Source organism: Symsagittifera roscoffensis, chromosome 2 (genome assembly GCF_963678635.1).
Source record: "Symsagittifera roscoffensis chromosome 2, txSymRosc1.1, whole genome shotgun sequence".
In the NCBI taxonomy this organism is placed as follows: domain Eukaryota; kingdom Metazoa; phylum Xenacoelomorpha; order Acoela; family Convolutidae; genus Symsagittifera; species Symsagittifera roscoffensis.
The window spans coordinates 31,882,236-31,909,753 of record NC_087063.1 but is presented as its reverse complement, the minus strand read 5'-3'; the positions used below and the strand labels follow the sequence as shown (position 1 = coordinate 31,909,753).

Sequence of the window (27,518 nt, the reverse complement as noted above, 5' to 3'; positions counted from 1 at the left end):
ATTTCACCGCAGCCAATCTCGATCAAAACCTAATTGACGGACCCAATAGCCTACTTTACTGCGCCTATTTTCAACTATTTATAGAAACTGTAAAATGCCACTAAGAAAAAATTTGAGAAAAAAATAAATTAAAAACAAAGAAGAACAACAAGAGTGGGCTATTTGATTACAGAAATTGAATTTATAGGAAAACTCAAGAACAAATCAAACAGTCGGTTTTGACATAATACTCAGTTAGAGGCCCATCTGGACAATAGTTCATTTAGCCTTCAGAGATTTAATTAGACTTCAAACACAACTGCGACTCTTAGATGCTTTTGAACTGAAAGTGTCTGCTGCTGCTAAATTAATCATTCGTGGTAAGCCTGTCGTCGACGCTTTCTTCGTTCAGCTCTAAACTCCTCGTACAGCCAGGGCGAAGTTTGACACTGGCGATCGTTCACATCAGTTAGTTTTTCGATAGCTTTATTTTTAGCTGCAGACTTCTTGGCGAGCTTTTTCGGTGGAACTCCAGGCGAAGACTCGACCGCAACTAGACTACTCGAAGCTGTCACCATTGAATCATTGCTTTCGTTTCCTGTTGAGCTGAGAGTCGTTCTTTTCAGCTTTGAAGGAAGATTTTCTGGTTCAGCCTCTGAATCTGAATTAACTGTCTGCTTGTGTTTTGGTTTGCGACCCCGTTTCGCTACTGGTTCGGTTCCATTTGGATTTGAACTCTTAACACTGCTTTCTTCGGGTACCTCTAAACAAGCAAACTTGATACTAACTACCAATGATCTCCCCTTAAATTCAAAGCGCGTAAAATAATTTTTCGGTTTCGCAAATGAATTGAAAAAATCGATAAAAAAGTTCAATATTACTAGAACAAAAAATATTTTTGATTTAACGAAAACAGAAAAAAAATTATATTCCTAAAGTTCAATTCCTGGTCCCAGTTCCGTCACTGACTTTTACCATCCCGAGCGGGCATACACGTTACATTTTTATCAAACAAGCTAAAATAGCTGCTGGAACTTCATATGCTCAAACTTCAAAATTTTAACACTTTTCCGACTGCCCTTTAACGTCCCACTGGGTGAGTGTTTAATTTACTTTATCGTTTTAGAAAGCCCAAAATGTTCCTACTTCCTTCAACGTCCCAATGAAAGAAATTAAAAAACAATGCTTAATTAAAAAACGATTCAGCGTTTGAAAAAATCTGAATCCCTTCTTTAAAATTATTTTCTTCATCTTATCCCCCGGCACGCTATGTAAATTACAAAATGATAAATTTCGCGGCTGGTAACGTAACAAAATAGCCTGTCTCTTTTTTTTTGGAATATTTATTTCGCCACAAACGCTTTGATAGGACGAACAATATCGCGCGTTATATGTCCTAAATTAAACTAATTGAGAACAAGACAGCTCGTATTTCAGGGCAAAGCCCTGAATGTTCCGACTGCCCCTTAATCCATGTCGAAAAAAAGTCGGAAAACTAAACATTGAGAAATAATAAATTCTGGACAGTATCAAAGATCTACTGTAAAAATTTGAGTCATACGAAATTAATACGACCAAATAACTTGTCTCAATTCAGGTGCAGACGATTTGCTTAATACGATAATTGTTACAGATGTAAGGTGGTGGTTGTTTGTTAATATCAACTATTCTTATCTAAAAGTGTTTTAATCAGTCAATGGTAGCAGAATAGCGACAAGGCATTTGGAACCACTATCATTCATCTCAGAAAACCAGAAGTTTTCTGAATACAAACGAGATCTGGAGAGATGGTCAAGATTGACGTCAATCAAGCCCAAACTGCAGGCAGAAACAGTAATTTATATGTTGCAAGATTATCCGTCTCGTATCAAAGAAAAGATCGATAAAGCTCGGCGACGAATTTGTTGAAAACAAGGATGATATCTAGTTGTTACTTCAGTTTCTGAGTACTATTTAGGGCGATGACGATATCAGTGATGCATATCTGAAATATGTCGCTTTCAAAAACAAAAAGCGCTCAACAAATGAGCAAATGAACGAAATCGTCGCTGAGTGGGAACACTTTATTACAAGTGCAAAAATGCTGGTTGTGAATTTCCAGATATCGTTCTTGGTTTTGAGCTCCTGGAAGCTGCTCAGTTAGAAGGAAGAGAGATACAGCTCGTTCTAACCGGAGTGGACTATAAAACTGGTAAAACACAGGGTGAACTACTTGAGCAGATGAAGGCCTCTTTCAAGAAGTTCAAAGGAAAAATTGCTGTATTTACGGATAATAGCTCGGTGGATTCGCAGCAAGTCATCAAAACGGAATTAACTTTTATCAGTCGAGAAATGGAAAATACGTTAGTTGCAAACGGCTGGAAGAAGCCACTGAAACGTAGTCATTCACCCACAAAACGTTCTGATCAGGGGAAAAAGTATCTTGAAAAGAAGAATACGTTTGGAAGAGACGGAAAACCAATAAAGTGGTTTGCTTGTAAATGTGAGCACACGACGACCTGTACGTGCCCATGTGTTTATTAATTGGCAGATCAATGCCCGTACAAGAAAAACAGCGAGTACAAAAATTCAAGTTACCAGAAGAATGATAACAAAATCACCTCGTTATCAAGTGATGCTAGATCTGATCTTTGATTATTTATGTCTGTCAATATTGCTGATATTGAGTGTTTCCAGGCTCCCGATGAACTTTGCCCTTCCTCTTCGCCTGGTTTCTTGGAAATTTTCTGAGACGCGCTACTTTACTTCCGGAAAAAAATTCAGAATGATTCTAGATTTTGCTTGTCCAACTACATAAGTGGGAATGAAATGGATTCGTGATTTTCTCTCGTGTTTGAGTTATGATCAGAAGCAGAATATCGAAAGGTATGATACTCGCTTTGGAGGCGGAGAAGTGCGTCACTCGAAGTACAGTGTGAAGTTCCCGTGCGTCATTGGCGGCCGTTTGCTCAAATTGAGAACAGAAATCATCGAAGAGGATTTGCCACTTCTAGGCAATTGTTCTCTGAAGTTGGCATGCGCTGTTATTGATGTCGTTCTGCGGAAGTTTGCAATTTTCGGCAATGAAATGGAGTTGTCAGAAGAGTCATCAGTCCATTTCAGCATAGAAATATCGCCTCTATCGCAGGATTCACCAGAAACTGCAGTTACATTAGTTGCAACTACTGGCGAGTACACGGAGAAAGAAATATGGCGTCTACACCACTATTTTGGACATGCATCAGTCGCTTTCGAGACTGCTCAAAAACGCTGGAAAATTGAGTACTGAGGCAAAGGGTTTTCTTGAGAAAATTCGTGGTTGCGAGAGTTGTCGGGTTAACGCTAACAAGAAGCCGAAACCAAAAATTGCCCTCCCTCGTGTTACTGAATTTAACGAACTAGTCAGTTTGAACCTGAAAGTTTATGACAGCGAATGAAAATATGCCTACATTCCTTATGCTGTAGATCTGTTTTCGAGGCTCACCGTGGCTATATTCATCAACAAGAAAGATGCGGTAACAGTTGGTGAAACCCTCTTGCGTTGTTGGATATCCCAAGCCGGTCTAGGGCCAATGAAAACACTCCATACTGATAGAGGACGAGAATTCTGCAATGAAGAACTGACGTCTATTGCAGACTACCTCCAAATCAAGCAGACATCTACAGCAGCATACATTTCGAATGCCAATGGGTGCAACGAGCGTAATCATGCCGTGGTCGACAGAATGATGATCAAAATGTTAATATCTGATCCGGATATGAAATCAAAAGTCGCAGTAGCTTGGTGTATTAACGCTAAAAACACCCTCCAGAACGTGAACGGGTTCTCTTCTGCACAAATAATTTTTGGGCGGAATCCAAAGTTGCCCACACTTCTCTTAGCGGGTCCTCCAGGCCTCGAAGAGGTCTCAGTACCAAAATCACTGGCCCAGCATATTGATACCATGCACAGATCTAAAGAAGCGTTCATTGAATCCGAATCTGACCGTAGTCTCAAATCCGCTCTGAAGCAACGTTTTTTCAAAGGCGCTGGAGATATCAGCGTTGGAGACTGGATTTATTACAAAAATTCAAGTAAATGGGAAGGTCCCGTTAAAATTCACTCAAAATATGGTAAACTACTATATTCAGAGCGTGCAAACAAGCTTCTGACAATAAATTCTGACCATGTTATGTTAACAAAGGCTGACGGCGTTTTTAGCGTAAGAAACGAGCCTGCGGAAACATCTACCGATAAGACAGCTACAGAAAACCGTGTTTCTGATATTGAAAGCAATCAAGAAACAAGAACTGTAACCTCTGACCCGTTAACAGAAGCATTGAGTGATGATTTCGATAATCCAAGTTCGAGTGATTTACCTAATGTCAGTTGCGATTCAATCAAAGATTCCGTTCTCTTTAAAACCGACTAATGAAGCGTCTGAAACACCAGCAGAGTCTGTGGTTTCAATACTGTTGATGATTTTTCTGTGTTGATTTTTCTTCATTGAATGCAGAAAACATTTAAAAATTCGATTTGATCCGATTCAAACATGGAAATTCAAATGAATTCATCACAGCCAAAGTTCTGAGACGATCGGGTAAGAAAACCGGAGTATATCGTTATTGGTGGAACTTGACTGATCCTGGCACAGGTCACTTTCTTCCCGAGAATTTAGAGCTGGTAAACCAACTGCAGAGACCAGAAAATCTGCCATGCACTGACACCGTTGCGGTCAATGTTCCACGCTGGCTTCATGGAACTGTCGCAGTCAAAGAAGCAAAAGAGGCTGAATTAGCTAACTTTGACAGATTTGGCGTTCACGACGAAGTATCGGACGTTGGCCAGACGCGACTATGCACTAATTGGGTTGTCAACAGGACCGAAAAGTTATCACCAAAGCCAGATTGACAATTCGGGATGATCTTGAGGACTCATCCTTGTTTGCGAAAGATTCCCCGACTCTGTGGAAAGGAAATATCCGCATGTTGTTAGCAGTAGCTGCTCAAAAACGACTGAACAATCAAGTCCAGTGATGTCACAAGGGCATTTCTCCAATCTGCGCCAATTGAGCGTAACGTCATAGTTCAGCCACCGAAGGAGCGGAGATTTCCAGGGACTCTGTGGCAGCTGAAACGGCGGGTGTATGGACTCTGTGACGCTTCACGTGGGTTTTCCATAGCTTTCACAAACGAGCTCTTGAAGCTCGGCAGTCAGAAATTCCAACTGGATCCAGCTATGTTCATTTTTTTCACGAATGAAGACTGTAACAATAAGTTACGAGAGCCGAATGGCATGCTAGTCTCCCACGTTGATGACCTGCTCCGCGCGGAGGACCAATCTTTCGAGGATACCGTTATTTCTCAATTGAAGGCAATATTCGCATTTGGGAGTGATAATGATTTTGATTTTAGATATGTTGGCCTGCATATCGAGCAGGTTGCTAAGGATATTAATGATCGGAGGTCAAATATCTTTTTTAAATTTGATTTCAGAGAGTCGATATCTCCAATGAGCGATAAAAAAAATTGTTGAAAACTACTTCGATTGCCGAAAACTGACAGAATAAAAAAACACCAAGCATAAATATTCCGTTTTCTTCGAAAGTCGGAACAATAATCAAATCACGAAAATAGCCAACAGACAGTTGGAAAAGAGCCAATGAACTCAAGGGAACAGAAAAAAACACCGACTTTTTGTAAACACTTCAACTTTTCTTTAACTCTAAAGCAAATAGACTTGATGATCTTTGAATTTCCAAGACAAATTTATGATTGACACTTTTCTGATAAAATCAACTCAATTTGAGAAAACTGGACCAATGTTTTGATTCCGATAAGAAGTCTTAGTTTAAATTCATGCTACGATTTGAAACATTAACTTTGGATTTGCTTCGAAGGAAATCACATTCGAACCTTTCCTAGATTTCAATAACGATGTTCAACTTAAGAATAGGACGACCAGTAGAAGAAAAAACATGAGCTAAGTAAACCATTATCGAGTCTTCAAAATATAAGAAATTATTTAGAAAACATTGCCAACAGACAGTTGGTGAAGAGTCAAAGCAAACAAAAATTGCTGCAACGCTGAACGTAAATCTCTTTAAAAATTTTAAAAACTTTTCATTAAACTAGCCCAATTTGAGAAAAACGGATCAAAGAGTGAAATTTTATATTTCGCTGGGAAATCTGAAGAAAACTACATTTTTGAAGCTAGAAATCGATCTTAATTTTCGTGACTTTTACATTTTCGCTGTTCGATAGTCGAGTTTCTTTTTCTTTTAGCAAAGGAGATGAAACGATTTAAACAGCAAAACAAGAAGTACCGCAAAAAAAATCAAAATTGAGCGTAAACTTTAGTTTAAAAACAAAAAACTATCAACACGACCTATATAATAGTCTTCACTACGTTCATTGACACTTAGGTAGCGCGGAACTCATACCTACAATTCATCAAAAACTAATAAATGAGAACTTTTTTCTCAAACCTTAAAAACAGGCTGGGGCTTCCAACAGTTTTTCCTTTTTCTAATTTGAATAATTTCAATTTAAAACAAAATTTCCTGAGTTTTTTCAGATTCGGGATGATCTTGATGAATCCTTCTTGTTTTCGAAAGATTCCCCGACTCTGTGGAAAGGAAATATCCAAATGTTGTTAGCATTACCTGCTCAAAAACGACTGAACGATCAAGTCCAGTGATGTCACAAGGGCATTTCTCCAATCTGCGCCTATTGAGCGTAACGTCATAGTTCAGCCACCGAAGGAGCGGAGATTTCCAGGGATTCTGTGGCAGCTGAAACGGCGGGTTTATGGAATCTGTGACGCTTCACGTGGGTTTTCCATAGCTTTCACAAACGAGCTCTTGAAATTACAACTGGATCCAGCTATGTTCATTTTTTTCACGAATGAAGACTGTAACAATGAGTTACGAGAGCCGAATGGCATGCTAGTCTCCCACGTTGACGACCTGCTCCGTGCGGAGGACCAATCTTTCGAGGATACCGTTATTTCTCCATTGAAGGCAATATTCGCATTTGGGAGTGATAATGATTTTGATTTTTAGATATGTTGGCCTGCATATCGAGCAGGTTGCTAAGGGTATTAATGTGGACCAGAATCACTATTTACGAAGCTTTGAAGTACCCGATTTCCAAAAATTGAGTAGCGCTCAACTGGAAAATAAGCTATGCGCAGATATGCAATCCCTTTTCCGGTCGGTGATTGGTAAAATTACTAATATCAGTTTTACGCGCCGTCCGGACCTGTGTTTCTATGCCGAAAGCATGAGCAGCAACTACCGAAAAGCTATAGTTAAAAGACGTGAAATCTGTCATCAAGAAATTGATTCTCGTGAAGAATTCAGGCGACTCAAATACGTTTTTCCCCGATTTAGGAGACATTTCTGCGTGGGCAGTGGTCGGACATGCAGATGCAGGCGTGAAAACTATGCCTGACAAAGTCACCTGTGTCGGGGGAAGCGTTTTGATGCTTTGTAACATAATTACCCATTCCGCTATTGTGTTATCGTGAAGATCAAAAATTCTCAAAAGGAAAGTCACTAGCTCACTAGCGGGAGAGTGCTACGCATTGAATTCGCTGCTTGGTGACATGAAATACATGAAGGCCATTCTGGTGCAGTTATTTGGCCAGAGATCGAATATTATTACCTTGCATTGCTTTTACAGACTAAAGGAACCTTTACAAAGCTGTGAGAAACATTAAGCTGTTCGATGATTCGTGGATAAATAGTGACATCGCTACGATCAAAGACGCGCTGGGTTCTGGTGACATTACTGAATTTAGCTATTGTTGGTGTGAGAGAATGCTTGCGAATTGTCTGACCAAGAACGGAGCTTGCGCTAATGAACTTATGGAAACCATGAAAAGCGGAGTTTATAACCTGCCACACGCCGATTGACTGTGACCGCCGGTTGGACCAATGTTAAATATAATAATAATACAGGTGCTGACGATTTGCTTAATATGATAATTATTACAGATGTATGGTGGTGGTTGTTTGTTAATATCAACTATTCTTATCTAAAAGTGTTTTAATCAGTCATTTGTTTTGCGGGATAAATCGCCACGCATAAGTAATTCGCCTTGCGCTTTCAGCTATATGAACAAAATCTTCAAAGTGCGCATAAATTAGTTCAGAGCAGGGCCAAATTGGCAACTTTCAAACTCTCAAAAATTTGCCAAAAAAGATCGGAGGTCAAATATCTTTTTTAAATTTGATTTCAGGGAGTCGATATCTCCAATGAGCGATAAAAAAATTGTTAAAAACTACTTCGAATGCCGAAAACTGACAGAATAAAAAAACACCAAGCCTAAATATTCCGTTTTCTTCGGAAGTCGGAACAATAATCAAATCACGAAAATAGCCAACAGACAGTTGGAAAACAGCCAATGAACTCAAGGGAACAGAAAAAAACACCGACTTTTTGTAAACACTTCAACTTTTCTTTAACTCTAAAGTAAATAGACTTGATGATCTTTGAATTTCCAAGACAAATTTATGATTGACACTTTTCTGATAAATCAACTCAATTTGAGAAAACTGGACCAATGTTTTGATTCCGATAAGAAGTCTTAGTTTAAATTCATGCTACGATTTGAAACATTAACTTTGGATTTGCTTCGAAGGAAATCACATTCGAACCCTTCCTAGATTTCAATAACGATGTTCAACTTAAGAATAGGACGACCAGTAGAAGAAAAAACATGAGCTAAGTAAACCATTATCGAGTCTTCAAAATATAAGAAATTATTCGGAAAACATTGCCAACAGACAGTTGGTTAAGAGTCAAAGCAAACAAACCGACCTTTACATTTTCGCTGTTTGATAGTCGAGTTTCTTTTTCTTTTAGCAAAGGAGATGAAACGATTTAAACAGCAAAACCAGAAGTACCGCAAAAAAATCAAAATTGAGCGTAAAATTTAATTTAAAAATAAAAAACTATCAACACGACCTATCTAATAGTCTTCACTACGTTCATTGATACTTAGGTAGCGCGGAACTCATACCTACAATTCATCAAAATCTAATAAATGAGAAATTTTTTTCTCAAACTTTAAAAACAGGCTGGGGCTTCCGACAGTTTTTCCTTTTTCTAATTTGAATAATTTCAATTTAAAACAAAAACTCTTGAGTTTTTTCAGATTCGGGATGATATTGAGGACTCCTCCTTGTTTTCGAAAGATTCCCCGACTCTGTGGAAAGGAAAGATCCGAATGTTGTTAGCAGTACCTGCTCAAAAACGACTGAACGATCAAGTCCAGTGATGTCACAAGGGCATTTCTCCAATCTGCGCCTATTGAGCGTAACGTCATAGTTCAGCCACCGAAGGAGCGGAGATTTCCAGGGATTCCGTGGCAGCTGAAACGGCGGGTTTATGGACTCTGTGACGCTTCACGTGGGTTTTCCATAGCTTTCACAAACGAGCTCTTGAAATTACAACTGGATCCAGTTATGTTCATTTTTTTCACGAATGAAGACTGTAACAATGAGTTACGAGAGCCGAATGGCATGCTAGTCTCCCACGTTGACGACCTGCTCCGTGCGGAGGACCAATCTTTCGAGGATACCGTTATGTCTCCATTGAAGTCAATATTCGCATTTGGGAGTGATAATGATTTTGATTTTAGATATGTTGGCCTGCATATCGAGCAGGTCGCTAAGGGTATTAATGTGGACCAAAATCACTATTTACGAAGCTTAGAAGTACCCGATTTCAAAAAATTGAAAAGCGCTCAACTGGAAAATGAGCTATGCGCAGATATGCAATCCCTTTTCCGGTCGGTGATTGGTAGAATTACAAATATCAGTTTTACGCGCCGTCCGGACCTGTGTTTCTATGCCAAAAGCATGAGCAGCAAGTACCGAAAAGCTATAGTTTAAAGACGTGAAATCTGTCATCAAGAAATTGATTCCCGTGAAGAATTCAGACGACTCAAATATGTTTTTCCCCGATTTAGGAGACATTTCTGCGTGGGCAGTGGTCGGACATGCAGATGCAGGCGTGAAAACTATGCCTGACAAATTCAACTGTGTCGGGGGAAGCGTTTTGATGCTTTGTAACATAATTTCCCATTCCGCTATTGTGTTATCGTGGCGATCAAAAATTCTCAAAAGGAAAGTCACTAGCTCACTAGCGGGAGAGTGTTACGCATTGAATTCGCTGCTTGGTGACATGATATACATGAAGGCCATTCTGGTGCAGTTATTTGGCCAGAGATTGAATATTATTACCTTGCATTGCTTTTACAGACTGTAGGAACCTTTACAAAGCTGTGAGAAACATTAATCTGTTCGATGATTCGTGGATATTACTGACATCGCTACGATCAAAGACGCGCTGGGTTCTGGTGACATTACTGAATTTAGCTATTGTTGGTGTGAGAGAATGCTTGCGAATTGTCTGACCAATAACGGAGCTTGCGCTATTGAACTTATGGAAACCATGAGAAGTGGAGTTTATAACCTGCCACACGCCGATTGACTGTGACCGCCGGTTGGACCAATGTTAAATATAATAATAATACAGGTGCTGACGATTTGCTTAATATGATAATTATTACAGATGTATGGTGGTGGTTGTTTGTTAATATCAACTATTCTTATCTAAAAGTGTTTTAATCAGTCATTTGTTTTGCGGGATAATTCGCCACGCTTAAGTAATTCGCCTTGCGCTTTCAGCTATATGAACAAAATCTTCAAAGTGCGCATAAGTTAGTTCAGAGCATGGCCAAATTGGCAACTTTCAAACTCCCAAAAATTTGCCAAAAAAGATCGGAGGTCAAATATCTTTTTTAAATTTGATTTCAGGGAGTCGATATCTCCAATGAGCGATAAAAAAATTGTTAAGAACTACTTCGATTGCCGAAAACTGACAGAATAAAAAAACACCAAGCATAAATATTCCGTTTTCTTCGAAAGTCGGGACAATAATCAAATCACGAAAATAGCCAACAGACAGGTGAAAAAGAGCCAATGAACTCAAGGGAACAGAAAAAAATACCGACTTTTTGTAAACACTTCAACTTTTCTTTAACTCTAAAGTAAATAGACTTGATGATCTTTGTATTTCCAAGACAAATTTATGATTGACACTTTTCTGACAAAATCAACTCAATTTGAGAAAACTGGACCAATGTTTTGATTCCGATGAGAAGCCTTAGTTTAAATTCATGCTAAGATTTGAAACATTAACTTTGGGTTTGCTTCCAAGGAAATCACATTCGAACCCTTCCTAGATTTCAATAACGATGTTCAACTTAAAATAGGACGACCAGTAGAAGAAAAAACATGAGCTAAGTAAACCATTATCGAGTCTTCAAAATATAAGAAATTATTTGGAAAACATTGCCAACAGACAGTTGGTGAAGAGTCAAAGGAAACAAAAAAATGCTGCAATGCTGAACATAAATCTCTTGAAAAAATTTAAAAACTTTTTATTAAACTAGCCCAATTTGAGAAAAAGGGATCAAAGAGTAAAATTTTATATTTTGCTGAGAAATCTGAAGAAAACTACATTTTTGAAGCCAGAAATCGATCTTAATTTTCGTGACCTTTACATTTTCGCTGTTCGATAGTCGAGTTTCTTTTTCTTTTAGCAAAGGAGAAGAAACGATTTTCACAGCAAAACCAGAAGTACCGCAAAAAAATCAAAATTGAGCGTAAAATTTAATTTAAAAAAAAAACTATCATCACGACCTATATAATAGTCTTCACTACGTTCATTGACACTTAGGTAGCGCGTAACTCATACCTACAATTCATCAAAAACTAATAAATGAGAAATTTTTTTCTCAAACCTTAAAAATAGGCTGGGGCTTTCAACAGTTTTTCCTTTTTCTAATTTGAATAATTTCAATTTAAAACAAAAATTCCTGAGTTTTTTCAGATTCGGGATGATCTTGAGGACTCCTCCTTGTTTGCGAAAGATTCCCCGACTCTGTGGAAAGGAAAAATCCGAATGTTGTTAGCAGTAGCTGCTCAAAAACGACTGAACGATCATGTCCAGTGATGTCACAAGGACATTTCTCCAATCTGCGCCTATTGAGCGTAACGTCATAGTTCAGCCAGCGAAGGAGCGGAGATTTCCAGGGATTCTGTGGCAGCTGAAACGGCGGGTTTATGGACTCTGTGACGCTTCACGTAGGTTTTCCATAGCTTTCACAAACGAGCTCTTGAAGCTCGGCAGTCAGAAATTACAACTGGATCCAGCTATGTTCATTTTTTTCACGAATGAAGACTGTAACAATAAGTTAAGAGAGCCGAATGGCATGCTAGTCTCCCACGTTGACGACCTGCTCCGTGCGGAGGACCAATCTTTCGAGGACACCGTTATTTCTCAATTGAAGGCAATATTCGCATTTGGGAGTGATAACGATTTTGATTTTACTTATGTTGGCCTGCATATCGAGCAGGTTGCTAAGGGTATTAATGTGGACCAGAATCACTATTTACGAAGCTTAGAAGTACCCGATTTCCAAAAATTGAGTAGCGCTCAGCTGGAAAATGAGCTATGCGCAGATATGCAATCCCTTTTCCGGTCGGTGATTGGTAAAATTACAAGTATCAGTTTTACGTGCCGTCCGGACCTGTGTTTCTATGCCAAAAGCATGAGCAGCAAGTACCGAAAAGCTATAGTTTAAAGACGTGAAATCTGTCATCAAGAAATTGATTCCCGTGAAGAATTCAGGCGACTCAAATATGTTTTTCCCCGATTTAGGAGACATTTCTGCGTGGGCAGTGGTCGGACATGCAGATGCAGGCGTGAAAACTATGCCTGACAAAGTCAACTGTGTCGGGGGAAGCGTTTTGATGCTTTGTAACATAATTTCCCATTCCGCTATTGTGTTATCTTGGCGATCAAAAATTCTCAAAAGGAAAGTCACTAGCTCACTAGCGGGAGAGTGCTACGCATTGAATTCGCTGCTTGGTGACATGATATACATGAAGGCCATTCTGGTGCAGTTATTTGGCCAGAGATTGAATATTATTACCTTGCATTGCTTTTACAGACTGTAGGAACCTTTACAAAGCTGTGAGAAACATTAATCTGTTCGATGATTCGTGGATATTACTGACATCGCTACGATCAAAGACGCGCTGGGTTCTGGTGACATTACTGAATTTAGCTATTGTTGGTGTGAGAGAATGCTTGCGAATTGTCTGACCAATAACGGAGCTTGCGCTATTGAACTTATGGAAACCATGAGAAGCGGAGTTTATAACCTGCCACACGCCGATTGACTGTGACCGCCGGTTGGACCAATGTTAAATATAATAATAATACAGGTGCTGACGATTTGCTTAATATGATAATTATTACAGATGTATGGTGGTGGTTGTTTGTTAATATCAACTATTCTTATCTAAAAGTGTTTTAATCAGTCATTTGTTTTGCGGGATAAATCGCCACGCATAAGTAATTCGCCTTGCGCTTTCAGCTATATGAACAAAATCTTCAAAGTGCGCATAAATTAGTTCAGAGCAGGGCCAAATTGGCAACTTTCAAACTCTCAAAAATTTGCCAAAAAAGATCGGAGGTCAAATATCTTTTTTAAATTTGATTTCAGGGAGTCGATATCTCCAATGAGCGATAAAAAAATTGTTAAAAACTACTTCGAATACCGAAAACTGACAGAATAAAAAAACACCAAGCCTAAATATTCCGTTTTCTTCGGAAGTCGGAACAATAATCGGAAGTCGGAACAAGTTTTTTCAGATTCGGGATGATCTTGAGGACTCCTCCTTGTTTGCGAAAGATTCCCCGACTCTGTGGAAAGGAAAAATCCGAATGTTGTTAGCAGTAGCTGCTCAAAAACGACTGAACGATCATGTCCAGTGATGTCACAAGGACATTTCTCCAATCTGCGCCTATTGAGCGTAACATCATAGTTCAGCCAGCGAAGGAGCGGAGATTTCCAGGGATTCTGTGGCAGCTGAAACGGCGGGTTTATGGACTCTGTGACGCTTCACATAGGTTTTCCATAGCTTTCACAAACGAGCTCTTGAAGCTCGGCAGTCAGAAATTACAACTGGATCCAGCTATGTTCATTTTTTTCACGAATGAAGACTGTAACAATAAGTTAAGAGAGCCGAATGGCATGCTAGTCTCCCACGTTGACGACCTGCTCCGTGCGGAGGACCAATCTTTCGAGGACACCGTTATTTCTCAATTGAAGGCAATATTCGCATTTGGGAGTGATAACGATTTTGATTTTACTTATGTTGGCCTGCATATCGAGCAGGTTGCTAAGGGTATTAATGTGGACCAGAATCACTATTTACGAAGCTTAGACTGTAGGAACCTTTACAAAGCTGTGAGAAACATTAATCTGTTCGATGATTCGTGGATATTACTGACATCGCTACGATCAAAGACGCGCTGGGTTCTGGTGACATTACTGAATTTAGCTATTGTTGGTGTGAGAGAATGCTTGCGAATTGTCTGACCAATAACGGAGCTTGCGCTATTGAACTTATGGAAACCATGAGAAGCGGAGTTTATAACCTGCCACACGCCGATTGACTGTGACCGCCGGTTGGACCAATGTTAAATATAATAATAATACAGGTGCTGACGATTTGCTTAATATGATAATTATTACAGATGTATGGTGGTGGTTGTTTGTTAATATCAACTATTCTTATCTAAAAGTGTTTTAATCAGTCATTTGTTTTGCGGGATAATTCGCCACGCATAAGTAATTCGCCTTGCGCTTTCAGCTATATGAACAAAATCTTCAAAGTGCGCATAAGTTAGTTCAGAGCATGGCCAAATTGGCAACTTTCAAACTCCCAAAAATTTGCCAAAAAAGATCGGAGGTCAAATATCTTTTTTAAATTTGATTTCAGGGAGTCGATATCTCCAATGAGCGATAAAAAAATTGTTAAGAACTACTTCGATTGCCGAAAACTGACAGAATAAAAAAACACCAAGCATAAATATTCCGTTTTCTTCGAAAGTCGGGACAATAATCAAATCACGAAAATAGCCAACAGACAGGTGAAAAAGAGCCAATGAACTCAAGGGAACAGAAAAAAAAATACCGACTTTTTGTAAACACTTCAACTTTTCTTTAACTCTAAAGTAAATAGACTTGATGATCTTTGTATTTCCAAGACAAATTTATGATTGACACTTTTCTGACAAAATCAACTCAATTTGAGAAAACTGGACCAATGTTTTGATTCCGATGAGAAGCCTTAGTTTAAATTCATGCTAAGATTTGAAACATTAACTTTGGGTTTGCTTCCAAGGAAATCACATTCGAACCCTTCCTAGATTTCAATAACGATGTTCAACTTAAAATAGGACGACCAGTAGAAGAAAAAACATGAGCTAAGTAAACCATTATCGAGTCTTCAAAATATAAGAAATTATTTAGAAAACATTGCCAACAGACAGTTGGTGAAGAGTCAAAGGAAACAAAAAAATGCTGCAATGCTGAACATAAATCTCTTAAAAAAATTTAAAAACTTTTTATTAAACTAGCCCAATTTGAGAAAAAGGGATCAAAGAGTAAAATTTTATATTTTGCTGGGAAATCTGAAGAAAACTACATTTTTGAAGCTAGAAATCGATCTTAATTTTCGTGACCTTTACATTTTCGCTGTTCGATAGTCGAGTTTCTTTTTCTTTTAGCAAAGGAGATGAAACAATTTAAACAGCAAAACCAGAAGTAACGCAAAAAAAATCAAAATTGAGCGTAAAATTTAAAATAAAAATAAAAAACTATCATCACGACCTATATAATAGTCTTCACTGCGTTCATTGACACTTAGGTAGCGCGTAACTCATACCTACAATTCATCAAAAACTAATAAATGAGAAATTTTTTTCTCAAACCTAAAAAATAGGCTGGGGCTTTCAACAGTTTTTCCTTTTTCTAATTTGAATAATTTCAATTTAAAACGAAAACTCCTGAGTTTTTCAGATTTCAAAACAATATTGGGTAAACAGTTTTATTCCTGGATCGCTTTTGCAAAAACGTGCAGTTTGCTGAATCTGCCTAAAAAACAACAGAAAATCTGGTTTAAAAAGCAAATCTGATTAAAAGAACAAGGATTGAATTTTCGTTTCATCTAAATAACCTAACACGGAGCTTCGTGTTTCACCTGATTACCAATTACTGAAGGTACCCCCACTGAAGGTTCTTCAAATTAATCGACTAGTAATATTGACTTATCCATATACTAAAGCAGTAAGTAAGTATTCATTCCGATAGTTTTGGAGATCACCGCACCATTTGCTGATACTTTTCAACACTACACACAATATCTGGCCACAAACCAACCAAAACATAGACAAACAAAATAGATTGACAAAACTTTTTACAGACGCGACGCGGAGCTTCGCACCACTTGCGATAAAACAAAAATAGCAGTGCAAGCTAGCAGACAGGAAAAGAAAGCCCTTAACTCCCAAAAAATTTTTTAAGAAAATTCAAAAAACCACAAAAAAACTCAAAATTTTGCCTGGAATCATGTTTTTTTTTTGCAGAAAATACGTCTAGCAAAACAATTGACGGCAATAAACGAAAATTCAAAAAGTAATCAACAAGCGACCACAGAGCCGAAGAAACTTAAATAATTTCATGCAGAACGGAAAAATTAATTGGTGTCATGAAAAACTTTAAACTATATTATTCTGTGCAATCCTTGAATAAGTTCACTACGCCGATAAAATATACGCCCAAAAAATTTAAGCCCAATATAATTTTTAAGCAAAAACAAAAAAAATATTCATAGTCAAGGCTAATAAAAATAAAAATTGCAGGAGTTATTCAGAACACTTAAAACTACAATGAAAATTGCGTACAAGAAATCAATTCTACGATGTGGCAACTGAGCTGACAAAACATAAGCCTATAGGCAGACATTTTTTGGAAATGAACATTTCCAATTTGAAAAAAAAACAGTTCCAGGTCAGATTCGAACCCACGACCTTTGCCGACCCAAGCATATTTTTCACCTCCACGCTGAATGCTGGACACGCGTAGAAGTTTGAGTTCATTAAGAACCAAGATACAATTGACTCTGTCCAACAATTTGTTAACCCGAAAAAAGTATATTTTCCGATTTGATAATGCTTGCTAAACGCAAAGGTTAAAATATGCTGTTTGTAATAGTCAATTTTCTAAGCTACAGCATTTTGTTGCATCACATTTTAATCTCGGCTTTGCATTCACGTGGAGGCTTGTTGTATCTAACAAAAACTTATTCTGTAATTCAAGCCACTAGATAATTTTTCTATAAGCATTATACCCATGCTGAAAAAACAAGGTTCGCCCGGCACTCGAACCCAAAAACTTGGGATGCAAAGGCGATCGCGTTAACTTTAGAACAAGTGCGTTAAAGCTAGAAATGCTAAAGTTCAACAATAAAGCAAGTTCAATTTCTAACAGATTTTTGAGAGAAATTGTTTACGGGAATAAGTCTAGTTCCCGATACCAAAACACTCAAAACACTAATATGGAATAAATTTAAACGCATATTTAAACGCTGACTTCACTTAACAGTTAAAGCGATGCAATATTTTGGCATTTTGCCAGCACTGGGATTTTTTTTATTATGTGTCAAAAAAATCAGCGATCACATTAGAGGCCCAGCTAAAGCTGCAAGTAAAGGTTTGATTTTTTGAAATTGTTGTAAAATGGGTTATTTCAAAAATTGGGCTTCTTCCAAAAACTTTGTTTCTCTAATTAAAAAAAGTATGAGTGAAACTTTTTGAGAATTTGGATTTTTCCTAAAGATATTTCTCTTTCAAAATTAAAGGTATAGCCACTTTACACGGAGTCTTCCCTGTTGCATCGATTAAACCCTTTATATCGGATTCAGTAGTATACTTATCGAAAACTTAAAAAAATTCCACGCAGAGGCGAAGCCGCAGTTCGCACGCACGAGCAAAAATATGACCGATAACGCTACTGGGAAAAACTGAATGAGTAAAACTTAGAGTCTACAAAATTCCTTAAGTGACATTAGCAGTCAATTTGAAAAAAAAAAGAAACTTACCAACTAACATGCCTCAATTTAAAGAACCGACGCATTTTAACTGGTGTACAAAAAAGTTCACTAAAAACATCCGACCCTGCCCAGGTTCGATCCCTCTTATTTTTTTCGGGTCTCCTTCCCAAGCTCTACGCTGCAGATCTATGATAACTTGAAGCTAAAGTGCTATTTGTAATATAGTGTTAATACCCTTAGCATTGGCTGCACTTAATAGCTGGTTATTAATCAAAATGAACACTTTCAAAATGAACACATTTTGTCGCAAAAATATTTGGGACTTCGGATGGAAAAAAATGAGTTCATACGATAGCAAGCTTTGCTTGTGTGAAAACAGTCAACAAATCCGAAATTAACTTTTCCGAGGGTCATAACTTTAGGTACAAAAAATTTGGCGTAGCCATTTATGCCGGGATTATTCCCACAACATTGCTATTCGGTTAAGCCCGAAGTATCCCAAATTCGGAAGAGTACTTTTCGAGATGAGTCGAAAAATTTCCAAAACACGGTCAACAAATCTAAAATTTGACCCCTCCGAGGGTCATAACTTTTTGAGTAAAAAAAATTGATCGTAGCCATTAATGTAGGGGTGTTTTACACAGCCTGTTATTTTAATTGAGCCCGGAACCTAAAATTCTGGGGTACTTTTCGAGAAAAATCAAAGTTTCAAAAAACGGTTAAAAACGACTTTTGCGAGAGCCATTAATTTTCTGTAAATAAAATAGAGCGTAGCTGCTCAAGCAGGGGAGCTTCCCGCAACCTATTTTTTCCGATTGAAAATCAAAATGTTTCGAAAAATCAAATATTTGACTCTTCCGAGGGCCAGTAATTTTTGTGGGGAAAAAAATAGGCGTAGCCGCTTAAACAGGGGAGCTTCCCACAACCCGTTCTGTCCATTGAAACCAAAATCTCAGAGAAAATGCAGTTTTTGAGAAAATGAAAAAAAAAACATAAAATCCAAAGGCTGGAGAAAGTAAAGTGGGGTAAGGTAAAAAAAGACTTGCGGATTAAGCAAGCAGAGGGGAAAGGGCGGACTTTCCATTGGTACCATTTTTTGAAAATCGTAGAGCAGTTTTTGAAAAACTCAAAGCATCTTTGTTTGTAGATGCTTTCTTCGCAAAGCATCTACAAACAAAAAAAAACAATAAAAAAAACTTGATCCCATACCTTTTCATAAAACCAGTTTTTATCAAACAGGACTTTATGAAACTTCGCGGTCTGAAACTAGAGACTCCGTGGAATATAAGAAAATGAAAAACCTGCTAAGGTTCGATTTACTTGATTTTTAAGGGAATCAAAATACAAAAATTTAGTTAATTATTGATTATTCCATTGTTCGATTAAAAAACTGTATGATCTTTTTTTTGCAGATTACAATCAACTGATTAGACTCGAATAAAAAGCAAAGATTCACTTACTGATGTCAAATATCAATTTTCCGGAATTGATCGCTTTTAATCTCTTCAAACCCTCTTGGAAAAAAGTTTTAATCTTTTTGTAATCTGGTTCCTGTTCGTACGCCATAGATTTTACACTTTGTAAATATTTTTCCAGTGTACTGTCAACTTTTGGCGAGAAAGCCGACAGCGAATTGGATAAGGAAGAATAAAACTGTATTTTTGCGGCGCTGACAGAATTAGGGTTAGACAAAACGTGCAGCCATGGTAAGGATCCCGTTGTCCAATGAAGCAGAACGTAGCCAAGTATTTCAAAGTCTGCTCGTCTCGATGATTTCACACCTGTAAGACTAATGTAGTTCAACTTCGGATAACATTTCGCAACTTCAAATTATAGCTAAATCAGTAGCTTCAAAAATACCTTTATGCGCATCAATGCTAGTGTATTCTATTGTACCATCATGTGCCTTCCTTGGATCTTCTTTGTAAGGAATGTGATTTCCATTGGGCTTATAGCGCGACGCCAGCCCATAATCCAATAAATAAACTCTGTCACCTCTAGCTGGATCAAGTAAAATATTAGCACCTTTAATATCTGCGTGTACAAACTCATGCGAATGCAGATATTCTAGAGCATCAATAAGGTGTATAGCAATTCTATAACACGTTGAAACAGGAAAAATCTTTTTCTGTTCAAAAAATTTCTGAATGTCACATCCAAATTTTTCCAAGACAAGGAAACGCAGGGGCTTTTTTGAAAATTCGTGCGATCCAAGAGCATAGAGTTTTGGTACTCCAAGGTAAGATAATTTTTTCATTTTTACCCAGCTGTCAATCATTTCCACCTTTGCTACACGTTGGTAAAAATTGATTTCAACAAACAGCGGTCCATTATCTTTGGGCTCCACTTTCAAGGCAAACTCCTGATTTCCGAAGCTACCGTCTTCATTTTTGCATGAATATATTGCCCCAAAACCTCCTTGCCCGATAGGTGATTTAACTTGCCAGCGTTTTTTGAAAACATCAGTTAAAATCGTGCCCGATGGAAGTGGGGGCGCAAGAATATGATTGACTTTTGCTTTCTTCGGTGGCATTACTCAGGAAGGTAACATGACATTGGTAACATCGATTTCTTTAAATGCATCTGACATTTAACACAGACGCGAAGCAGAGCTTCGCGCCAGTTGCCATATATCACAAACATAGCATGACGAGCTAACCGACTCAAAAATTAGACTAAAACCCTAAGTTGAAAAATTAGTGGGAAAAATATCGCAATTTACACGCATAACATCCCAGTGGACAAAATAAGCCAAAACTCAGGTTTTTGCAGTAAGACTTTTACAAAGACATAAAGCAAAAGGTCAGAGCAACCCTTTATGAAACTATCATTTTTTGATTATTTTATTGCTGAGGAAGCGCTAAATGCAGCTTCCATACTAATTTTTCTTGTGGTAAACCTGGTTTTTTAGATTATTGACCAATTTGATACAACGAACGTTACCCGTTCGGGTTAATCGCTCAAAATTAGACTAAATCTCAAGTGAAAGTGAAAATTTAAAATGTTGTTCCAATCACGATTGAGAGGTATTCAATTAGATATATCACGCGACCCATTCCGATGATTATTTGAGCGGCGTGACTTTGCGTGGAAAACAATAAATGAAAAAAAAAACTGAAACACACCCGCATACAAAGTTCCTTCCCAGTTTCGATGGTCGGAATAAATAGTAGAAATAAGTCTTGTAAACAAAATTTTTCTTATGTTGAAATCAACCTTACGACTTGAACTCTCGCGATCTTGCATCTCCGCCATGATCGATTGTAAATTAAGCTACCATTAAAACAGCTACATTTGCTATTAAATTGTCAAGGCTATGCAGAAAAAAGGGTAACCAAACAAAGAATAAAACAATTTAATTGTTCAAGATATCAACCTCCGACCTGAACATTAGAAGTCTCACGTCCTCGCATCTGCGGTACGGTCGCTAACGTTCTAGAATATATTGTAAGGACACGACGGTAAATCGTAATAGGTGAAAATATGATTCCTTCAAATAGGCTGAAACAATTCTTGAAAATTCGTAAGAGCTCATAACGCCGCAGATACGGAAAAAAATACTCAAGGAAGGGCGGGCTAAAGTCAGAAGTGCGACTTGGGAATTCACACGACCTTCGCATATTAATTTCATTAAATAATCGTGAGTTTCAGCTGCGATCATTGTACGCCCATAAAAAATTGGACTTCTCTCAATTCCAGAGCGGTTTCGCTACCAATATGCCAGTCGGTCATATTGAGTTTTCTTTTGGGATTTAAATTTTTTTAAAACTCGAAATGAACAGTCATGCCTGAAAAAAACGAGTCTAAGTTCACGCCAGTTCAATTGCTGATCACAAATGGCATATCTGCAGAATTCACGAGAAGAATTGTCTGCCTACTGTGCCATTCCCCGTATTGGCACAGTCGAACCCTCCGACGAGAACGAAACCAGGAATTTGCGACGTTAGCTACGAATTCGTTACGAAAAGGAGGGTAGGAATATTCAGAATTAAAAACTTTCGATTTAGACTGGAGCATTTCTGAGAAACGTGAAAACGGCCATTTTGACCAGAAAAGGACAATAAGAGCAGGGAGAAAGGAAGGTTCGATGGGACAGCCGAAGCGGATCCGTACCCTCCCGTACCACGAGATTGGAGGGATAACGACGTTGTCTCTGAGGAAAAACGGAATTGGAGGCCCGGTGCCCAGAGACTTTGTGAAACTATTAAACGTATTTTTTAGCTACTAATGATGCCCTGAATACTTGAATTAACTCCGATTTTACATAGTATTGCAGAGCACGAGTAGCTAGAGAGAAGGAAAAGTCAATCTATCCCCCAATGGATTTAATATATAACTGTCACTAAAAACATAGTAAATGATGGAATCTGAGCCGTGTTTTTAATGGTACTACTACTACTACGGAAAGAATTAATTCCCTTTAACATATGTAAAGGCATCATACAGATTGTTGAAAGGCTATTTACATGGTGTATCACATTAATATAGTGACACGGCGAGCAACAAATTACTCAGCACTTAATCAAGTATTAAATATATAATCAAGGTGTACTAAGAACGGCAATTGATGCAATTACAGGCCAAAAACATAGTACAGGAGTTGTTTAAATCAAATGAGTTAACCCTCGCTTGCAGATAGTTTTTGAGTGAGATGCAAAACGTTTTAGGAGATGCAATTACAGGCCAAAAACATAGTACAGGAGTTGTTTAAATCAAATGAGTTAACCCTCGCTTGCAGATAGTTTTTGAGTGAGATGCAAAACGTTTTAGGAGATGCAAAAAAATCTGTAATATCATTGGAATATAGCATGTTTACATATCGGCACACGCGATAGAAGAACTGCTCGGTGAAGAAGAGACGACAGTTCTTGGTTGCTGTCAGTCCAGGGTAGGCAGTGTTACGAAGATTGTTGGCGGAGAAGGTAAAATTAATGAACTTGAAAATCGAATTTCTCATTAAGCACTTTATTGAGGAAAATCAAGTCCTATAATGCAATGGAGAAACATATTGGCAGGGAATTGGTCACCTTTAATTGCTCAGTGTAGTCACTGAGACCCGTCACCCATTTCAGACAATTTTTGTTAAACAGTTCAAGTTTACGCCTGTAAAGTAAGGAAGGAAACTAGATTTAACTGCCGTAGAGAAGGACACTTCTTATGCAAAGTTGATAATATTTAAACTTGGTCCATAGTGAGACGCTGTATGGAATAGAACGTTTGATAAAATGAAAAGATTTCTCACCGCAATAAACTTCAAATTAAGATGGTTGTCCCATTTCAAATTTTGAAAAATTGCGACACCGAAATACAGTTTACTGTCATCAGCGAACAAATAACAGTCAGAAGTTAAAAGAGCATTTGGCATGTCATTAGTAAAGAGAACAAACAATAGTGGCCCTAAGACGCTGCCTTGCGGCACTCCACTAGTAACATACCCTATCCAAGAAGATATATTTTCAATCATTACAATTTGAGTACGATCACTCAGATACGAAGAGAAAAGCTCGAGAAACATGTAATCAAATCCAAATTTAGCCAGTTTGTTTAGTAGAATATGATGAGTTACTTGATCAAAAGCTTTGCAAAAATCGAAGTATACTGAAGACTTTCTAGATTCGTCTCATTATTTGAATTAATTGTATTGATTACAACCAGGTATGATTACAACCAGGTAATCGCGTAGTCTGGGAATCCGAGACCCAGCTATGGGGTTATCTTCGCATGTAACGAAAGCTGATCGAAAGTCGTTTGACGGATGACCTAAAAATGGTAACTTTTTACTTAGCCCTAAACAGACCAGAAAACTAACAGGCTAGGTCCAGACGGTGAAAACGAGTAGAATGAAGTTAACTGATGCCTGCAGGTCGTCAATAGGTGCTTTTTCTACGCTCCGTCACTGTGTAATCTTTGAGCGAATAATACATACCGACAGAGAACATCGGAAGTGGTTTCGGCAAGCAGTGCTCCATAACTTATTAGATAACAGTTAAGATGAACGGCGCTAAATCTCGATGGTGGCTTGCATGATTACAATATCGCACGTAACCCGGGCTTGAGCCTTATGACAGAAAACGGAGCAGAAGTGTTTCCTTTTCCTGACAAATCCTCTTCCAGACCTCGATCCTCATCAGCAGCTAGGAGTAATCACAACACAACAGACCGAAATTGAGTATCCAGGCATGACCGGACCGATACGAGAGTTTGATAATCTCCGTATAAGCCTAGACCAGATGCGTGAAGAACGAGATCAGATGCGAAAGGAGCGAGATAAGATTCACCTGCAGCGATCGAGAACATGTGAACGCATGTATAGACAAGCTATGGTTGAATTGAATCGACTGCGAGTAGAGCCAACCACACAGAATAACTGGTAAGGAGCTTTCCGACGAGTATACCTAGGCCTTCCACGGTCCTTTTTTTTATAACTGCCCGGTTTAAGGCCTGAAAGCAGCGGATCGAGTGGCGCAAGAATTGTCCACATGAGGACACCAGCGTAAGCAACTTTAATTAATGTTCACAGCCTGTAGTAGTAGTAGTAGTAGTAGTAGTAGTAGTAGTAGGGATTTAGTGTTTCCACAAGAGGTCCAGGCCCCTGTCATCCTTCACGTCTCATATCGCGAGTCTAGTTCTACAATTGTTTGTCGCACAATCACATGCGAGCTTCCATGTGCATTTATTTCTTTCGTCATAGAGTGCAAATTTTTTCCAGAACACTTTGAGCAGGGCGCCTTTCAGTCCAGACCAATTTCGCAAATCTATTCTAAGTGCATTGGCAAGACGACATGTCTGGTAAAAGAAATTTTGTTCACACCTGTACTTTGATGGACGCTTTAGCTGAAACATAGGATAGCGAGAGAAATCTATGTATTGTGGAACATCAATCATATAAGTATCGTACCGTTTCAAAATTAATTTTGCCAGCAGTAACAGGTTGTTCAATTGTATGTACATGGGCAGTGGTAAAATTTGTAGTCGTTTAAGTTTATCTTTGTAATTGGTATGTTTACTATGCAAAATCCAATTTACCGCCCTTTTTTGAATTATCTCGTATTGTGTCATGACGTATTTGTTTAGACCTATGCAAGAACTAGCATACATTATTACGGGAATGACCATTGATTTATACAGGTTTAATTTTGCTTTCCAGTGTAGATTTGATGTATTCCTCTTTATCATGAAAAACACTCTGTTTGCCTTTACGCATGCTTTTTCCATATGTTGGCTCCATGTTAGATCATTTGATACGATTAGTCCAAGTCTACATGAGCTATTTGTTCATTATTGAAATTAAAAGAAAAACGATTTTTCTCAAAATTCAGGTGCGTACATTTATCTACGTTGAAAGGCATATAATTTTCCAGGGTCCATAGATTCACATTGTCAAGGTCTTTTTGAAATTCATCCCTCCACAAATTTATGCTAAAGAATTTGGCATCGTCTGCGAATAATAATGGTATAACTGTATTGCATTTGTCAGGCAGGTCATTTATGAAAACCAAGAAAAACAAGGGTCCCAAAATACTGCCCTGGGGTACACCGCTCGTTACTTTTTCTGAATTTGATATTTCGCCATTTACTCGTACGACTTGAGACCTTTCTGTTACGTATGATTTAATTGAGGACACCAGCGTAAGCAACTTTAATTAATGTTCACAGCCTGTTACTCCTTGAACGGCCTACTTCGCATAGAACATGCATTCAAACTGTGTGGTTGTTGTAGCAAATTACAAGAAGAAAACACGGGTCTACTGTAATTAACATCGAATCAATAACGAGACTTAGGAGCAAAGAATTCGGAGATTGGCGGCCTTTAAGGACTCATCTTGAGCTTGTTCAAACTCGCCTATCAAACTGGAGGGTACAGTGCATCTGGTAGTTGGTGAAATTTTGGTCAGAATCATGTAAAATAATATAGTTTTACGTGCAATTAACCGTATCTACCAGAGCCAAATGAAGTTGGTCTTTTGTAAGTTTTGGACAACACACCTGTTACCGTTTAAAGGCTGTCAGTCAAATGAAGCAAACTAACTGATTTACAGGCAGTAACGTATGCTCATAAGCAGCAAACCCAAACCACGAGGTTACTCCAAAAAAAAACATTTAACTTTTCTGTTTCAATTAGAGGAAAATCCACCCCATCCATCGGAATTGGATTGACCTGTTCCTCACTCCTAGCTTCTCATATTCCAAAAATGATTTGATTTTGTAAATTTTTTTAAGACATAAAGAGCTATAATTTCAGATAACTAAAAGTTTGTTATTAAACAGTTCTCAAGTCAAACGAGAGACTCTTCCAGTTTCTCAATCTTCGCAGCGGCGTTACTATTTTTGTTCATAGGCACGGTAACGATTATTATTACAAGTGTTATTTCTGTGCCAGTCGGTCATATTTGGAAGTTTGACCTTGAGAAAACGTTTAGTCTTGATTTTGGGGTGAAATGCAAATTTTCAAAAATTCGAATTGAGCATGTCATGCTCAGGTTTCTCGCGACAACTGAAAGTACCAGAAAATAAGATCAGATGAACCGAACTACAATCGCGGGAAAGTAGTCAATAAATAGCAGCGGGAAATTGCTATTCGCAAATTCCAATACATAATTCGAACGAGAGTAGAGCTGTCTTATTCTCGGCAGAAGACGGAAAGTGATCGCGAGTAGAGAAGAAGGAAAATAGATTGGACCAGAGTGAACCTTCGGTGGAAAGGTGGACAGCTGAAGCTGCCCAATGGTCCAGATCAAACCTTATTTCTTGAGTTAAAACTTGTTTATTTCAAACTTCTCGAGTTAAACTTAATTACCCAATCATATCTCGAGTTCCTTCATGATTTAGTTACTCGATTCTAGAGGTCGTGTCGTTTTGTGAGTACCTAATTTAATTTTCTTGAGTGTGTTTTATATTGTTATGTTGAGTTAGGGAGAGTTTTTAGGTTGATCCATCTGACTAGCTAATGTTGAACTGCTCGGTGAAGAACTGCTCGGTGAAGAAGAGATGACAGTTCTTGGTTGCTGTCAGTCCAGGGTAGGCAGTGTTACAAAGACCGTTACCGGTGAAGGTAAAATTAATGAACTTGAAAATCGAATTTCTCATGGAGAAAGATATTGGCAGGGAATTGGTCACCTTTAATTGCTCAGTGTAGTCACTGAGACCCGTCATCCATTTCAGACAATTTTTGTTTAACAATTCAAGTTTACGCCTGTAAAGTGAGGAAGGAAACTAGATTTAACTGCCGTAGAGAAGGACACTTCTTATGCAAAGTTGATAAAATTTAAACTTGGTCCATAGTGAGACGCTGTATGGAATAGAACGTTTGATAAAATGAAAAGATTTCTCAACCGCAATAAACTTCAAAATAAGATGGTTGTCCCATTTCAAATTTTGAAAAATTGCGACACCGAAATACAGTTTACTGTCATCAGCGAACAAATAACAGTCAGAAGTTAAAAGAGCATTTGGCATGTCATTAGTAAAGAGAACAAACAATAGTGGCCCTAAGACGCTGCCTTGCGGCACTCCACTAGTATCATACCCTATCCAAGAAGATGTTTTTTCAATCATTACAATTTGAGTACGATCACTCAGATACGAAGAGAAAAGCTC

At 38.1% G+C, this 27,518-nt stretch overlaps 2 protein-coding genes across 3 annotated transcripts in view; one reads left to right on the top strand and one right to left on the bottom strand.

The window, feature by feature from the left end:
- LOC134840075 (uncharacterized) overlaps positions 1–27,518 on the top strand; it is a 282,869-nt gene that overhangs the window by 210,670 nt on the left and 44,681 nt on the right. The window lies entirely within an intron of this gene.
- On the bottom strand, positions 144–24,038 carry LOC134839100 (serine/threonine-protein kinase VRK1-like). Of its 2 annotated transcripts, XM_063854529.1 has the most exons (3): positions 19,782–22,549; positions 19,382–19,702; positions 144–742 (listed from the first exon to the last, which is right to left on the bottom strand). In XM_063854529.1, the coding sequence occupies exons 1-3, from the start codon at positions 20,452–20,454 to the stop codon at positions 351–353; spliced, it is 1,386 nt and encodes a 461-aa protein (XP_063710599.1). In that variant the 5' UTR covers positions 20,455–22,549; the 3' UTR covers positions 144–350. The 2 variants fall into 2 exon arrangements, with proteins under 2 accessions (XP_063710599.1, XP_063710600.1); XM_063854530.1 differs by lacking the exons at positions 19,382–19,702; positions 19,782–22,549 and adding an exon at positions 23,848–24,038.

What these genes read in the sequence shown, in the direction of transcription:
- LOC134839100 (XM_063854529.1), bottom strand. Translation starts at nt 20,454, where the DNA reads ATGCCACCGAAGAAAGCAAAAGTCAATCATATTCTTGCGCCCCCACTT. An exon ending in TAGCATTGATGCGCATAAAG is followed by an intron (nt 19,703 to 19,781) that starts GTATTTTTGAAG and finishes TTAGTCTTACAG; the next exon opens with GTGTGAAATCATCGAGACGA. An exon ending in AAAATTGATATTTGACATCA is followed by an intron (nt 743 to 19,381) that starts GTAAGTGAATCT and finishes TTGCTTGTTTAG; the next exon opens with AGGTACCCGAAGAAAGCAGT.